This window comes from Heliconius melpomene, chromosome 1 (genome assembly GCF_056956725.1).
Source record: "Heliconius melpomene rosina isolate 202511_hmr_F chromosome 1, ASM5695672v1, whole genome shotgun sequence".
Lineage (NCBI taxonomy): Eukaryota > Metazoa > Arthropoda > Insecta > Lepidoptera > Nymphalidae > Heliconius > Heliconius melpomene.
Genome location: NC_140389.1, coordinates 8634013 through 8652133, shown reverse-complemented (window position 1 = coordinate 8652133; position 18121 = coordinate 8634013). Strand labels below are relative to the sequence as shown.

The window sequence follows — 18121 nt, the reverse complement described above, 5'->3', positions numbered from 1 at the left end:
TAATACTGTTTTATGTCTAAAAGGTGAGAATTTTCGTATCAAATTATTTGGGTCCACCTACATTGTTAATATAGAACTGGAAAAATATGTGGTTAGATTCTTAGACACATTCAATACGATGGCCAGACAGCAGACATTCAAAATAAAGAACAAATCTGACCACGTCCTCACCTACGCGTGCATGAAAAATAGTTGCGTGTACAACGGTCAGATGATAATTTATTTATATTGAAATAATTTTCCTTTGAAAAAAATTTGAAATTATAATTTAAAGAGAAACTTATAGATTTTGAAGAAAAGTTAAAATTGGCTACAACATTTTACGATTTTAAAGAAAGTGAAAAGGCGAAATGTAACAAATTAGTGTACTACGATGTGTTAAGTAGCGAGGAACATGAAAGAGTGTACACGAGAATATTTATTGACGAAGTCCATGCGCTGGTTGCAGACGAGGACTTGTTATTTCAATATACTCATATGTCTGTCGCACCCAATGTAAGAAGTACCTAAATATTCAGAATAAAATAGATAATATTTCATATTACTTAGTTATATCTATTAATAACTATTAATTTATACTCATCATCATCATCATCAGCCTCGTCCACTGCTGGACATAGACCTCTCCAATGGCACACCACTGAGCTCGATCTTCAGCTTTTCGCATACAGTCGTTGCCCGCCACTTTGCGAATATCGTCACCCCATCTAGCTGGAGGACGTCCTACATTACTAATACTCACTAATACATAATTGAAAGAAATAGAAAATTACACAAACATTTTTCTGAAACCTGTGAAATTATTATATTTAATATAGTTTTATTTCTCGATCAATATCTTGTTAAGTCATTTAGTCTAAATTAATCTAAATTAACTTATTATATTTTGTGAATAATTTTCAATTTAAATATAATTTAAGAAAGGAAAGCTCTGGCCCAATAAGACAACAGAGCTCACTATATCATTCGCTCCCAAGGCCATAGGGGAGTTCGAGGCAGTTGTATACTTGGACGTGGACGGCGTATATGACCGAATTCCTTTGAAAATAGTCGGCACATCATTACCACCTCTCATAACTTTGAACTTGGAGACACTGGAAATGGACCGAGTGTATATAAATAAAACCTATAATTACAAAATAATCGCTACAAATAAAGGTTTAATATTTATTTAATTTATTTTATATCTTTAATATTCATTGAATGTGATAACTTTATAGCTTTAATATTCATTAATTGTGATACCCACTGGGAACTATTTAAAGATTAGGTAAATTTAAATGAAAAAAAATAAAAATATAGAGCTCAACTGGATTAAAAATATACATAATAAAAGAATACAATTACAATTTGCAGGACATATAAACGGTCTTATAGTTTATAAAGTTGTCCCCCCTTTATTTGGAAGTATCATTAGCTGCGATCCACAAATGCTCTGCCTAAGGCCAGGCGACAGTGACAGCTTCGACATATCCTTTTTGAACTCAAACCAAGGACCGTTTTTTGAAGAAATTCATTTCATTATACGGGATACGAATGTTGTTATAAAGTTATATTTGAAGTAATTTGTTACTATTACTATTTAAATTAATATATTTTTAAATGTCTTTAGCTGAGTAATGATTTAATTTATGAGATATTGACAAAAAATCTTTGCTGGTTGTAAATTATTGTACCTTATGTTTAAAACGAATATACTTAAATATAAAATAAAGTTTACTTACTTACTTACTTTATAATTTATATTCGAAATCAAGCCTGTTACAATTAAAATCCTTAATATTTAAATATTTATCATTTTAGAGGCGTCGTGGTATATCCTTCACTCATGTTTAGCACACCATGTCTAGATTTTGGTTTAGTTAGCTTGGGTAAGTTAATTTCTTTTTATTTAAGTTCTCTAGATTTTTGTCGTTATTAAATATTTTTATTATATTTTAAGGTGTCCCTAAAACATTAGAGTTAGACGTTATAAATGAGTCTCAAGTGGATGTCGACTGTAGTGTAAAGATATCATCAGATGGTCCAGAAATGAGTAGTATCACGCTGACTGATTACTCTGTAGCGGACCATCCAAAACCTCTCGTGCCCCAATGGCCGAAAGAATTTAATATAGAACCTTATAAAATTCATATGTCACCTGAATCAAGAATATCTATACAGGTAGGTACAATGTTTTATGAATTTGTATTCGTACCATTGATTTTGAAAAGAGCAACTGTTGAGTTTCTTGCCGGCTCTTCTCACCAGAACTGCCTTCCGAACCGGTGGTAGCTTTTTGTTCATATGTTTATTCGACGATTCAAAAAAGCTTATTATAAGTTTATTTGAATAAAGAATATTTTGAATTTGAATTTGAATTTGAATTTGTATACGTCATTTTTTTCTACGCGTAATGTAGGGCAGAGAAATTAAGAACAGAGAAAAATAACTCCCTTCCTGAATGTTCCCCAAATCTCGATTCAAATCGAAAACAATTCAACATGGCTTCAATGAGTTCTGTTAAAGTCCTGTATTTATTTTTCGTTATTAATTTATTTTCAAAATGCCTTTTAAGGTAACTCTAACAGCGAACCTCATCAGAGCTAATCAAACATCTCTTGAACTGGAGTTGGACAAATCGGACAGTCCGCCTATAATATTGCCAGTGACTTTTAATGCTAGAGTTCCGGTAGTAACTCCTGCACCCGATATAAAGTTGAGAGCGTGTTTTTTAGACTTTACATACAATTTGGAAATCAATGTGGAATGTAAAGACTTTTGGGGATATTTTGTGTTGGAAAAACCTGAGGTAATATTGCCTTTTTTTAAACTCAAGACTTCTATAATTTATATTATTATTTTTAGTCATATGTTTGTATAAATATATATTTTTCTAAATTCTGCTAAAGGCACTAGTCAAATTTAATTATTAGTACATTTTGAGTTAGGAATATGATATATTCTACGTATTATACAATATGTAAATTATAAAGTAAGAAAGTCTAGACATCAAGCCAATGTTAGATTGGGTACAATTCAAGGTGTTACGAATAACAATTAACTATGTGATTCATGTCTTGCTCACGCGCCAGACCACTCGAAGCTCAAATTTCCTATACTTCTGTCTCTAATTATACTTATATTTAGATTATACAAATATAAGTTAGGTAAAAGAATGCATCTATCTTTACTTTACGTCTCTTACAAATTTAAATTTATGTTAAAAGTTCGTATAAAATGTTATCTAATAATTCTTTAGCATTCAATAATTCCGGTTACATTTCAGTATGGTGTAATTTCTACTCAATTGTTACTCTTATATTAGTTTCCATGGAATTTGTAGAGCATTCCTAAAATGTAAATAGATTTGAACATATAAATTTTATATGTACATACCTATATATAATTTAGCTTGACGCTGTTTTCTGGTAATAGCAGAGTAGGCAGATTGATCCTGATGTTAAAATACTCGGTTTTCCCACTTGCCGCCAAAAAAACTTACAACGTTGGTTACGTCGGGCTCAATATATATATCCCCAACATGTATTTTTTTGTAAATATCCTTCAAATGCCATTAAAGTAAATTTTATATGAATTTGCAGACTGATTCAGCCTTAGAGGTAAATGTTGTATTGAAAGAAGAATTAATTGAACCAAACAGCACAATAATACTTCCAGTTACTATTAAGACTAGTGTTCTTGGCATTTTGGAATATGACATTCGGTATAGAAGCTAAACATTATTTTGTTTCAGTTACATGCATCCTCAGCAGTTTCTGAAATAGACTGAAGAGACTTATTCATGTATCACTCCTGTAGTTCTCTATTGTAGCTCCAACAAAGATATTATTAACTATTCACAATAGGAAATATGTTGTTATCTTTTATTTTCATATTCAAATATTGTAAATTCATTTGTACATTTTTACTTTCTCTCACGGTCAAAACGAAATAAGTACTTGTAAAAAGCTAAAACGAAAAATTAAGTATGTTTTAAATATCTTTTCAAGTAATAGCACTGTAATTATGATTTTACTTATACCATGTTAAATAATTTATAAGTTATTAATCACATAAATTTTCAGGTTATATATATTTGGTTTATCCACACCAGTGGATGTGTGCCATATAACAGTATGCGGAGTCCGACCGATCGTTACATGCAGCCCTACAGCCCTTCACTGGGGTCAAGTTAAACTATTAACACGAACTCAGAAGACTTTGATTCTTTGTAACGATTCTCCAGTGGTCGTCAATTTTAAAGTTTTCTTGGTAATATTTTTGTTTTTGGTTTCATTCTTGTCCTACCAGGAACTTAGTGTTAAATGCACTTTTTACCACTTTGTGTATATAAACATAGGTTGCGACAAAAAAAGAAAAAATAATTATTAAATAATATACAGGTATTAATTTTTAATTTTTCAGCTTAATCGTGATGGACGGTGGCAAATTACGCCAATGGAAGGTCATATAGAACCAGAGTCGGAAAGCGAACTATCGGTCACTCTGTACTTAATCGATGCAGACAGCTATTCTAATAAAGCAGTTATTCAATTAGAAAAAGTTAAAGATATTGTAAGTTGAAAATATCATTTATACCTACATATTTTATTGATTTTATTTTTACATATTGCATAATTGTATTTGAAACAATTACTTAAGAAGATAAGATCTTCATACATTTTTCGTATTAGGTATGGTATGGTAGTATGTTATTTGACATCATCATATTTTCACTATTATTTTTTTGGTATTTAGTTTGTGCCACTGTCAGCAACTGGCGAAGGTACAAGTATAATAGTAGGCGAAAGCAATGACAAAGTAAACCTTGGCCGCCATTTTACTAAGATACCATTAAATTGTAAAGTTGTTATGGAAAATTGTGGCACTCGCTTGCACGCTTTGGAATGGAGCGAGCATTATAAGGCTCCTAAAAGTAAACAGCAAACTTCGTTAGTACTCAACTTAATTATTCATTTTTACAAAATAAATAAAATTTATTACAAATAAGTATTTAGTTATAATATGATGGCATTTAGTTACAAGTTTAAATTTATTTTATTAAATTTATTTTAAGTGCATACCACTTAAAATAAATTTTATTTTCTATAATAACATTATGGTCGAATCGATATATTAATTAGTATCTATTTAAATTAAGAATTACGATTCATATTATTTTTTTATTGTAGGGGATTTTTTCATATGGATCCGAGAATATTCAAAATGGCAGCAGGAGAGAAATTGGAATTAACAATAGGTGGTTTGTCGTATAAAGTAGGATTTATTAATGAAATGTGGTACTTAGTTGGGAGCGTCGAAGGCATCAATAAAAAGGAATTACTATTGGAATGCCAGGTTGTTGCTGAATTTGTCGATCCAAAAATTGAACTATCATCGTCTGTAGTCGAATTTCAATATGACTATGGACCTTATAACGAATTTTACAAATTAACTGGTAAGTCTGCATATCGACTTAATAAATCTTTAAAATGTATTATAAAATATATTAAATAATTATATATTTTTTTCAGATCTTGTGACTATAAAAAATGTTTCCAAATTACCATTGGACACAGAAATAAGCGTAAAACCACCATTTGCTATAATACAAAAGCATACTGGTTACAAAGTTTCACCTCTTGAAGAAAATCTCTGTGGTTGCGTGTGTTACAAAGAGTCCGACTTAAATATACCGTCTATTTATAATGGAAATGAAAAAGAATCTAAAATTTTTATTGACTATCTGACTTTAAAACCCGTCGATCCCTTACGAAAAGGTCCTCTACATTTTTTCCAAGATATAAATAAAATTAAATGGGCATTTAAGCTTACTCATTTGGTAGAAGAAAGGTTAGAAGATCAAGACGTAATAAAGTTACAGATTTTGTTTGATACAAGTGAACATTTGTCACTTAAATCTCGTGTTTACTGTGATCTACTGCGAATTAAATTTAAAGGACATAAGAATAAGGTAAGTACTAAGTAGGTACATTTAGTACAGCAGCATATGATCATCCTAACAAACGCTATAAATACGTTTTTTTATGTTTCTAGGATGGAATAAAACTAATAGGTCACATTAACTTTCCTAATTTACTCATTTTGTCTCCTAAAGTTGACTTTCAATGTATTCCAAATGGCAGTATTGAAAGTAGAACTATTAAAATACAAAATGTTACTCCTTTACAAGCCTGCTACAAATTTAACTGGAAAAAGTGTTCTATAAGCATGACAGCCGTAAGTTTTATACATCAAAATAAAATATAATTGAAAAATGATTATATCTTTCATATTTTTTCTTTTAATTAAAAAACCTTTGATTATATTAGCCCGAAAGCTTCATTTCAACAAGTAAATCTAGCTTATATGAAGCTTCTATTATGAAACCACCTATAAGATCATTAACGAGTAAGTAAAATTTGCTATCTATTATTTTAATATTTTATTTGTTTTTAAAATAAGTCATAATTTTTTTATGAATTTGGTAGATGTTGCAGAACTCACTGAAATTTTAGCATGTCGAACGCCAATGGTGTCAGTTGTTAGTCTATCTCATGTCACAGAGGTACAGCACACGAATCGCCGTATTAATGAAGTTAATGTTAATTTAACACACCCTCAAGATGCATTGTACTCGAATAGTGCATGCGTACTAGATATTCCTTCATTTGATAATAGATTTAAAAAGAAAGTAACACCTATGCTAGACAATGAATATGAATTAGAATTCGAATGGAAACATAAATTTTCAATGCTTGATAAGAAAGATTATATTTCCGTGAATGATGTATTTCAGCTTATTCCACATTCAGGATTATTAAAACCTAACGAGATACAATATATTAATGTGGTTTTTAAGCCTAAGCCAAATATAAATGTTCGTGCTTTATTAGAATGTGAAGTTTTAGGAGGGCCACCGGAGTCGATTGTAGTTACCGGTCAAAGTGCAAATTTAATGTACCAAATAAGTACTCACAGAGTTAACTACAAAATACGTTCGTTTCATGAAAACGCAACGCAGCAGTTGGATATTTTAAATGTTTCACAATTACCATTTGAAATAAAAACTTATTTAACTGAAGCAAAATCTAAATATGATCTATATGGTAATATTCTAAATTTAATTCCTTCAGAAAAGCTTTTGGAACCAGAAGAGCAAATAGATATTAAAATTGAGATTAGGCCTGGTGTTATGGGATATTTTCATAGAACATTTTTATTAGAAATTGGTCATTTACCAGTTTTTCCTATTGAAATTTTTGGATGGGGTGTTATACCACAAATTTATTTGTCATTGCCAAGACCGGGGATGTTAGAGGTTTTATATTTATTTGTAAATAAGTCAAATATGTTTTAATTAGTAATCTAAAATTAAAGTTCGTTAATTATTTTTTGTTTAGCTTGATTTCTCCTTGGGGTATGAGGCCATATGTACATTAACTTCAGAATATTTAGAAGCCGTTAACGAAATGTTTCACCATGACAATTCAGAACATTTAAATACGCCGTTAGGAGAAAGATGTTTTGAAGAATCGTTTTTTCAACAAGATTGGCATATATGCTCTATTTGGGTGATAATTTTATTTAGAATTTTTTATGCCCATTACTAATCCGAATTAATTTTAAATTGCTAGTTTTATAATTATCAAAATAATTCTAATAATTTTAGGATACTTATGCTAATTTTATATTTTAGGATACTTATCCATCAGTAATGGATATTGATTTGGCTATAGAAAGGTTGCTGGCGACAACATACATCTCTGTACATCCCGAAATATTACATTCCTATTTCTCATCATCAAAGATGGGACCGATATCTGGTTTCTTTACGATTCCCTACATTATCGACTATGGTGTCATAATTACTGGGACTACTGTATGTATTTTTATAACAATTTTTTTAAGTTTAGATATTAAGCTAATAAGTAACAATTTAAGGTGCAATGTACCGTCGATGTCGTCAATTATGGCCCAATACTTTCAAAATTGCATATAGTAAAAGGCACTCACATTCCAACTTGGTTAGGAATAAAATTATGTGGAAAGTTAAGCCCAGGAGAAAGTGGGAAGCTTGAAGTTACATTTTCACCGACTTCATTAGATTTTATTGAATTAGAACAAAATGTGGAGACGTCATTTAATATAGAGGTATGGTGACTTAGTCAATTTAATTTATTAATTAAGTATGAGGTTAGTCTTAACGCAGAGGTACGCGGCAAGCGTGCGACTGTAAACGAATCTGGCAGGGATGCTATTCCCACTTCCTCGTTTTGGTAACGAGGTAATGTGCGGCGTTCAGTTTTGCCACTCAAAACGCAATACCTCCAGATCTATACCTGCGGGATACAGCATAAAGCAAAAAAAGTATATTTAAAAATTTAAGTCAAAGTTAATATATAAAAGTACATAACAGAATATGTTTGATCAATACGTATTTTTTGCCTTTTACGAGATTGACGCTGTTTTTTTCCCTATTAATTCACTGAGACTCTAGAAAATTCATTGATTCGTTAGTCAAAGAGACAGGAGAGCCAAACAATACGGTGTCTACCTACACCTTTCACCTCGTCAACTGTCATTAACATTCTTCCACTATCAGTGGTTACTATGTTTCCAAGATTAACTGAGGTCTCCTCCTCCTTGTCTTATCACCCACTCGTTTCCTTAAGTATTTGTTTGGGATCAAATTCTATTTCAGGAATATTGTTTTTAAATAAAGCTAATGCATGTAGAACGAATCACGCTTGATTACCTACAAAATCGTATTTTTTTTCTAAAGGTTCCATATGGCGTTACGATACCTGTGCAAATAAAAGCTTTATGTGCCGTGCCTTACTTAATGTCTAACGTGAAAGAAATAAACTTTGGTTCTGTAAGATGTGGTGATAAAATTATATCTTCAATACCACTTAAAAATGTGTAAGTAATTTTTTATACTAGTTACCTAGTTATACTAGTTAAGCAGTAATAAGTGTCTTTATAAATGTAATTTTCTTGTAGAGGAAAGCCAAGTTGCGTATGGTTTGTAACACTGCGACTAAAATCTCCTGGTTCTAATGCTATGGCAGTACTTGAGAGTTCTGGAAAATATGAGCCAAATGAAGGAGGATGGTTAAGTATAGCTTTTAAGCCGACTGTGGAAGTGAGTTGAAATATTTATTCCTAATAGAAAGAAATATCCAATTGACATATTGAATAAACAAATTGGAAATTAGCATACATGATACTAGTAGTATTGACATTAAGATACTCTTGGTATTATTTGAAATAATATCAAGCATTGCATCATTCAATGTGAAAATTGCTTGACTTGAAGAATTGTCACGTTCCGCCTAAGTCGAGTGTGCAAGCGAGAGCGTGGAATAAACAATAGAAGAGAGGCATCATTGTTACATAGCACATTGTTAATTGTAATTAATCTGTCTAATTGAAGTAAAAAAATATATTACGATTTAATTAATTTAAACATCTGAATGTCAATTTATCGAAAAAAAAATTGGTGGAGTGGAGACTCCACAACCAGTCTTTTGTTAATATATTCTAATTGTTGCTACTTATTAATAATATTCGATAACATTCTCAGATGTTATACGAAGGTCTCCTGGTTTTTAAGTTTCATATGAATCCTAACAGAATGATAATACCCGTCATTGGACAAGGAATTTTGCCTCAAGTGCATGTTATTGGCCCAAATATAAACTTTGCACCAACACTTCCTTGGGCTGAAACAACGGAAATTTATTTTGGACTTACAAATCCATGTCCGTTTCCAATTGAACTTATAATAGCACATAGCGATAAGTAAGAAGCTAGTAACTGAGTTGATTATATTTAAAATATATAAAAACATATATTTAATGATACTAATGATATCGTAGGTTTTGGAGAGAAGAGGACGAAGTGTATCTGTTACTTTATAAATATTACAACAAGCCGGACGAGATGCTTTTACCAGCCATAGAACCCGGTTCTGGAATGCCAATAGAAATTACAATTTTTTACAATAAATTCAAAGAACGAGTGAAGAAGTAAATTATGATGCTTATTATTTCTATTACTTTTATGTTATAATTATAGTAAAATATCACACATAAATAAATATGTTCGAACTTTACTTACAGATGTAAAGAGGAAGAATATCAAGCAACTATTCCTCTAGCAGTACGTGCATCAACATCGTCAAGGTGCTATTATATTATCGACAAATGATGGTCTATTAGCTTTATCTATTTTAACTTGGTAATATTAAAAAAGATATAGCCAAGCACCAAATATTATCGCAGTTTTAGTAAGCTAAAATATTTTCTATACAAAACTATATATGTAACTCTGAATATATCTAATTGTATGTAACTACGTAAGGATATGGGGCCGTCGTGGCGCAGTGGCACAAGGGTGTGACTGTAACGCGACGGTTGAGGGCTCGATCCCCACTCGAGGAAGTTTAATATTAATTTACGTTTATATTTCTATTTCTTCGCTCTGGTGTCGAGGCAAAGCGCGGCGTTGAGTTCTGCCACTCAACACACAGTGCCTCCAGAATTTAGCAGAAAGTGGGGAACGGAGTGTCTTAACACTAGGTTCCTACCATGCTGTGTGCAGGTACAGCGTGAAGCTGTTTTTTTTTTTAAATAATAACCAACGGCCTTGTTTCAGAAAATCAAAGAGTCCAAGAGCTACAGCTAAATCCTTGGCCGCAAAAGAGGCCGCTACCCCTAAAGTACATAGAACTGAAAATGAAATTGTGGCAGGTCAGTGTTAATAATAAAGTACAAAATCTACAATAATAATGTATTAGTATTTTTTAGTTATTTATAAGTTTTAAAATAATTTGGAAATCATTTATGTGATTACATTTTTTTAAACCTTTCGTTTAGACGTGATGAAGGAAATGAGAGAAGCTAAAGTTGATCCATTAGCGGAATGCCTTAAAGCATTTGAAACTGTCGCAAGTGTTAGTGACACGAGTAAACATTCTAATGGAATTTTAATTTTTATGCACGGATCACCTTGTGAAGGTTATTTATAATTAATAAAATTAATATTTAACTATTTAGAAAAGTGAGCTACGATTGTTAGTTGATTTAATCACATTGTAACTAAAAAATAAATACCTATTATGTAATTTATGGTAAAATTACAGAAATTCAATGTCAAGAAATGGCATATACTATCGGTAAAGCTTTGTCGTTACCGACTATCAATATAGATTTGTGTATCGTAGATGCATTATGCGTTTGCGATTGTCCAGCAAAATCAGTACTCACACAAGCCATCAACGAAATGTATGAGATTTCACGTAGAAATGTTGCAAAAGTGGATTCTGATGAAAAAGAAGAGGCCGAAGGTATAAAGCTTTGAAACAAAATTGATCTTTTGTATTTCTTTTTCGATTATTTAATGTTTTGTACTAAGTTAATTTTAGATGGTCATACGTGTCAAAAAAAACGTGACACGTGTGTAAAAAATATTACAGAGTGGAGAAATAAAAATCGTTTATTCCCTGAGTGGACATCGAATCCACAACGATCGCTTTTACAGTCAGTGTGTGGGACACTGCATGCATGCATGTGTTTGTAGTTATTATAATTGTCAAAAATTCAATCAAAATATAGCTTGAAGTTACAACATTACTGGGTCTTAAGGATATAACGAAAGATTAGCTAAATAGGATATGTCGTCGGCGTCAGTACAGGACCTCCTAAATTAAGAAATACGTTTTTTACAGTAGACAAAAAATTGATAGGTATATTTTTTTTGCGAAAGGCAGTTACAAGGTCTTGCACTCACACCGCCGATATCTAGATGCACTAAGGGCCCAGACAAGGCTATGTGGGACAGTTTATGTATAGATATATTAATATTTTGTAGCTGTACCTGAGGAGACGGATGATAGTTTCGATATATTGTTGAAAAAAATTGAAATGTTAGCAAACTATAAAAATACGAACGCTCCACGCTCTAAAGCGAGTGATAAAAAGAAAAAAAGATCCCCTAATTCTTCCCTTGTATCGCATTCAGTTCTTGCTGCAGTGGGATCCACATCTATGTTTCAAATGGTAAAATATATAATTATTCTAACAAAGAAGTTGTATTATAAAAAATAATTTTAAATTGTTTATAAACCTTTTTTGGACTCTTATTTAAATTTAGAACAAAAAGGATATACCAACGATTATTATTTATATAAAACATTTGTTACTATAATGTTTACCTAATTTACTTTGCGCAGGAATTAATAGAAGAACTACTAACATCGTATTTTAAGCTGCCAAAATTTGAAAGAGGGTTTGTTGTGGACACATTGACCAGTTTAGTTTTAAAAAGTCCACCAGTGGCACTAACGACACTTATCAAATGTAAGCACCAGATACGGAACATACATTTAATACTATGCCATTCTGATTTTAATAAGTGGGCTCAGCAATACGAAGAAAATCACCGGGAGAACGAAGATGTTGATGAGTAAGAGTTCTATTTTTATACTCCGTTTCAACTTTTATTTATATTAGTCGAGTTGTGCAAGTGTTTATTTGAAGTGGAATAAATTCAAATAGAAAATATGAAACAAGTCCATTATTACAACATAGATTAACAATATATATTTAATTATAAGCATTTCATTTCTATTTTACATTATGTACACATTGCTTTTTAGAAATGTATCTAAGATATATGATGATGAAGAAATAGAAGAAATTGTTGACTCTTTTGATAATATGGAAGCTGAAGAATATGAAAACGCAAATCCTGAATTAAAAGCTTTGTACATTGACTATGGTTTAGAGGAAAGGCGTCTGAAACATTTAGCAAAATTCACGTAAGTCAATAAAAGTTACTTACATTTCCATCCATCCATCAGCCTTTTAAGGTCCACCGCTGGACATAGGCCTCCCCCAATGCTCGCCACTCCGTCCGGTTCTGCGCCCTTTCCAGCGGGTTCCCGCTGTCTTCTTGAGGTCGTTGGTCCACCTGGTTGGAGGGCGGCCTGTACTTCTTTTTCCTTCTTTTTGTACTTACATTTTAAATGGGTATTTTTGAAATAAACAGTAAAATTTCTTCTAAAAATTTTCAGTTTACCAGTAGAAGTTGTATCTAAAGAAAAAAGTAACCGAGGTAACTAAAGTTCTCGAAACAATTTTTATGATTTACTGCGATTATATATTATACCTAATTCATTATTTTCAGATCATAGTAAATTAGTATTACCTACAGATAAGGAAGAATCAAAAAAGAAAATTAAAAAAGATGACATTAAAGGTGACTTTGTGTTTATATCATCTGATAGAAGTAATATATAGAAAAAAAAACGATATAATTTTCTGTAATTATTAAGTTAGTTTAAGTTGTAAATGCATGTTTTATTTATTTTAATAATTATTGACAACAATAGTACTAAACATGCTTTATAAGAAAATATGTACGACCAGGTTATAATATGGACCGTTTATTTTGAAAGTGGTGTAAGTCCATTTTCTTTTGTTTCGAGAAAATTAAAGGTTAGTATGTCGATGATTATGCAATTTCATTTACCGATCGATTTTAAGTTGTTCAAAATATGGGTTTTTTTTGAGAAATTAAACACGGACTAGTTATATATAAAAAAATTACATTAAATTAAGCATGAATTACGTGATAGCTCATTTTTCTCAAAAATGGACTTACACCACTTTCAAAATAAACGGTCCATATGTGTAGATCGGTTGTCGATGACATCCTTTTGTAAATAAGTAACAAATGTCCTGGACATTACCTTTTTAATTTACCTTTTTACTCTATTATTATTAATTAATTTCATTTTTGGCGGTTTATTGTGATGGTGATTAATATTATTAATATGCGGAAAAACATATTAAAGAATTTTGGCTAAATACAAAAAGAAAATATTTTTCTGATATACACAGAACAAAAGAAACTAGAAAATATTAGGAATTACTTATTTATGGAAATAAGGCGTATATTATCACTCCACATTGTCAAATCCACGCGAACTAATCTCAGGCAACATTGTTTATACTTTTTAACCGACTTCTCTAAGAAAAGGAGGTTATCAATTCGACTGTATTTTTTTTATATATGTAATTAAATACAAATAAAAGTATGCACAGTGGTTTTTAGTTTCGAGTATAATTTACTTTTTTCATAATATACTAATTATAAGTTTGTTTTAGCCAAGCTGACAAGTGAATATGTAATGATGAATACTAAATATAATGACTACATGAAAAATACATTTGAAAATCTCATAAACGTAGCTAATAATTGGGTATTAGAATTGGCTGACGTAGGAAGCCCTTTGTATGGATTCACTGGCCGTGTAATTAACTCTGATCAGAAGAAAAATAAGAAGAAATCAGAGATGCAAATGCAGGTAATTAATTTCTCAACTAATAATAAGTAGAATCTGTTACAATCATAATGTCGATTTTAGTCGTTTTTAGGATTCCGTACCTTTTTAAGGAAAAAAGGAACCTTTATAAGATCACTTTGTTGTCCGTCTGTCAAGAGCCTTGATCTCAGGAACACTTGGAGATATTGAGTTAAAATTCTACATTTACTTTAAAAAAATAAACATCACAATACCAACCAAAGAAAAATCTTTCAGATTTTTATAAGACATTTGTAGTTAAGGGACGCGGCTTAGAGCTTTAACCTATAAATCTAAAATATAATTGCTATTATTTTAATTTATGAATAACATTACTCAAATAATTTATATTACCAGATGTCAGACGTGAGTCTTTCAGAAAGAGGCTTTCCACTAACATTAGTTACTTGTCCATGTCTACGGTATAAACAAGCTCTGATAAATATGTTCCTAAAATCTAATGAAGTTCAGGAATCTTTAAAGAATGAGGAAAAGTATGACATTTTAAAGTGTTCTATAATCAAAAAGTCATATACAGTGTTACTTCCGAAGACATTCCCAGTGATAGCTTATGAAAAACCATTGGAATGGCGCTATTTAGACGAAGTGCCGGTATGGTTAATCATAATAATTATTAAACAATTTAGTCAGCTTCACACTGTATCCCTAGAGGGAACCTAGTGTCGACATACTCGGTTTCATATCGAATTTTCCGAGGCATTGCGTTTTGAGTTCGGAACTCAACGCCGGGCTTAGCCTTGGTGTCAAAGCGAAGGAATGAAAAAATATTATAAATAATAAATAATAATTCATAATATATGACTTATGGTTGCGAATAAGATTGTTATAAAAATAGAAAATTAGGTAATTGTTCATTTATCTACTCTTTCGGAATAAAATTCCGCACTTTTTAAATAATAAAAGCTACAGTTTCACGTTGAGGCATTACGGCCGCGGTACTTATTAGATATAATTTGTTTAATTACAAGATATCGTTATATTTTTATTCTTGACTAAATTAAATATTTTATATATTTTATATATTCTTGACCAAATGAATAATTATAGAGTAAGTATTCTTTTGTTTAGATAAAAAAATGTGAATGCAATCAACTCACTGATTTAAATTTGCTGGATGATACTACACAAGACAATGTTTTGTATATTCTTTCCAAGTGGCATTGCGAGTGTGGTAAAAAGGTAAATACTGTACGATGTATATTTTAGCTGTATCCCGCATATGGTAGGCAGAGGGATCCTGGGAACCTAGTAAAGACACTCTGTTCCTCATTTTCCGCCGAACGCTGGAGGCATTCCGTGTTGAGTGGTGGAACTCAACGCCATATTTTTCCTCGATACCAAAGCGAAGAAAATGGAAATATTAAATATTTCATTTCGTCGAGTGGGGATCGCGCCATTGATACCCGAGACACGACTGATACCCGATACGATATAATTATGGTGCGTTGATTGACGGAGTTGAACGCCACGTTTTGTCTTGTTCCAAAACGAGTGTGAATCGAACGCACAGCCGTCGTTTTTACAGTTACACGCTGTACCATTTTGATATGGTTTTTTTAAAAAAAAAACCGCAAATAAGTAATTCAGATATAAACTGTTTCAGGTCACGTCCTCTCATACTTCAACAAGCAAAATACCTTCTACTTCAATAGAAAGAGTTGAATCTGAAGAAAGTGAGATTGACAATTATCCGTTGCCATTGCGTATTGTAGGATCAAAATCAGGTGTCATAAAATTTAAATTTTTACATCTCTACCTGTAAGTAGGACAGAGCTCGCCTAAAACCTTTTTGCTTGAATTTAACCTCAGACATTGAGCTCTGGTACCGCGGAATGGACGGCGGCGTTATTGCTTGGTTATTCACAGTTGAATTCGACGCAATGAGAGCGCCCAGGAGATCGGCTTTCTTTGTTCTGTTCTTTCTATTATGGCGTTCCGAGCGTGCCAGTTGAGCACAAAATCACTTCGCCAGTGTCACGTTGAATTGAATTGTCACTTCTCTTTCGCTGTATGAACCCAGATGTCAAATAGTTGTCAATTTCTCTGAAATAATATTTTAAGTTGCTTTTCATGACGAACCTACTGTATCGTACCGTACTGTCCTCTTTTTTGCACCTGTCATGTTAAAAACAGCTTTTTATTAAATGGATTTCTTTTAATTAATTCGTAGACCTACAAGTAATGATTAGCTTTGGGCCCCTATAATTTACGGTTAGATAAATATTTTATTTATATAAAGATATCTTTATAAAAATATTTAATTTTCTTTGGTTACTGGCACATTACATGGTAAATATATCCAATTTACTGATGTTTCCGAGTCTTTTCAGATATTAATGAACGGATAGTGCTACAGCCAGGAGATCTGGTGCGATGTAAATATACATATAGTCCACAAGAAGAGGGGAGTCATGGTGTGAGGAGATTTGTAGAAGTAAGCGGTTGGCCAGATTCCCGTGTTGATATTGTTGTTACCGGAATATGTGATTTGCCAAGGTACTTTAACATTTATTCTTATTTTTTTAACTTATTTTTACTTACTCTTACTAAAGACTAAAAAAAAACATATTAAAATTCTGTATTTCATTGTTTTTCTTGCATAATAGGGTAGGTTCTATTATCCACAACCATAGTGTTTAAAGCTGGACTGTCGTATCGACGTCACGATTTTTTAAGACATTTTATGCCACTATATACATTTTTAGGTTGGACAGCCGGCCGAAGAAAATGTTTGAAAGTTTCGTCCGTAGGACCATTGAAAGTAAAATTTACAAAGGCACTTACTTAGATGACCTTAAACATTTTGAATTTGGACCCATCTTTATTGGAAGCAATCGGTAAGTAGTTAGGATCTATATTTAAATAATAACTAATAATATAAATAGTTTAGGGGTTGTCCATTAATCACGTGAGGCTTGAAAGGGGGGGGAGGGGTTTGATAAAAATCACGAAAATAACACAAGGGGAGGGGGGGGGGGGAGGCGGAGGGGGGGGGGTGGAGTAGCAATAAAAAAAAACTTGCAACCTGGTGTAGACATTTTTATTATGGTCCTTAATTTCAGAATAAAATAAGATTATAGTTTATACCTGTATTTAAATTAAGATAATATTCAGAAAATTTTAAGATTCGTTGTAGGTACTAAAAATACACGTAATGTTGAGAAGGGGGAGGGGTGGTGGTCTTAAACCTCACTACGTATCACCAATGGGGGAGGGGGGGTTAAAAAATGCTAAAAAAAGATCACGTGATTAATGGACAACCCCTTATAACATTATGTAGGTACATAAATATATACATATATTTACAGAACCTACGAGGAAAAACACACGATCGATCTTAAAAATTCATCTTTGATTACTGATAATGTTGATATAGAATTTTTGGAAGACACCACCATTTTTCAACTAGATAAAAATTTCCTCAGCTTGGAGGTAAAAAATAAATTTTAAATTAATTTATAAGTATTGAAATTCCTATAACTAAAAGATTCGGGGCACGCAAATAATAAACGTCATGAATTTCAATATTGTTTAGATTGATGTATGTGTAATGTGTATGCAATAAAGTATTTTGTGGATAGTACATTGTATGTATACCCTAAATACCTTAATATATTTAACTTTATTTTCATCATCAAATCTATTTCTCAATTGTTCTGTTACTCTAGGTTTATTCTAATATGTTAATCAAGTCTGTATATTATAAAGATATGTATTATTCATATATTGTATGGAATCAAAATG

General features: G+C 31.6%; 1 protein-coding gene across 1 annotated transcript in view; it reads left to right on the top strand.

Annotated features, from left to right (window-relative positions):
* Positions 1 to 18121, top strand: part of LOC146541204 (hydrocephalus-inducing protein-like) — a 40225-nt gene that overhangs the window by 2405 nt on the left and 19699 nt on the right. The window contains 37 exon segments of the mRNA XM_085194948.1: positions 24 to 206; positions 287 to 495; positions 921 to 1158; positions 1357 to 1561; positions 1804 to 1871; positions 1943 to 2163; positions 2558 to 2791; positions 3585 to 3706; positions 4068 to 4254; positions 4408 to 4557; positions 4741 to 4934; positions 5175 to 5440; positions 5517 to 5956; positions 6040 to 6250; positions 6474 to 7303; positions 7386 to 7556; positions 7682 to 7864; positions 7927 to 8136; positions 8768 to 8907; positions 8989 to 9130; positions 9572 to 9789; positions 9867 to 10016; positions 10110 to 10172; positions 10645 to 10739; positions 11132 to 11335; positions 11860 to 12047; positions 12221 to 12453; positions 12647 to 12808; positions 13064 to 13104; positions 13177 to 13248; positions 14160 to 14359; positions 14714 to 14968; positions 15446 to 15556; positions 15981 to 16101; positions 16708 to 16873; positions 17083 to 17214; positions 17686 to 17809. Of these exon segments, the coding sequence (XP_085051074.1) occupies positions 24 to 206; positions 287 to 495; positions 921 to 1158; positions 1357 to 1561; positions 1804 to 1871; positions 1943 to 2163; positions 2558 to 2791; positions 3585 to 3706; positions 4068 to 4254; positions 4408 to 4557; positions 4741 to 4934; positions 5175 to 5440; positions 5517 to 5956; positions 6040 to 6250; positions 6474 to 7303; positions 7386 to 7556; positions 7682 to 7864; positions 7927 to 8136; positions 8768 to 8907; positions 8989 to 9130; positions 9572 to 9789; positions 9867 to 10016; positions 10110 to 10172; positions 10645 to 10739; positions 11132 to 11335; positions 11860 to 12047; positions 12221 to 12453; positions 12647 to 12808; positions 13064 to 13104; positions 13177 to 13248; positions 14160 to 14359; positions 14714 to 14968; positions 15446 to 15556; positions 15981 to 16101; positions 16708 to 16873; positions 17083 to 17214; positions 17686 to 17809 (7139 nt within the window).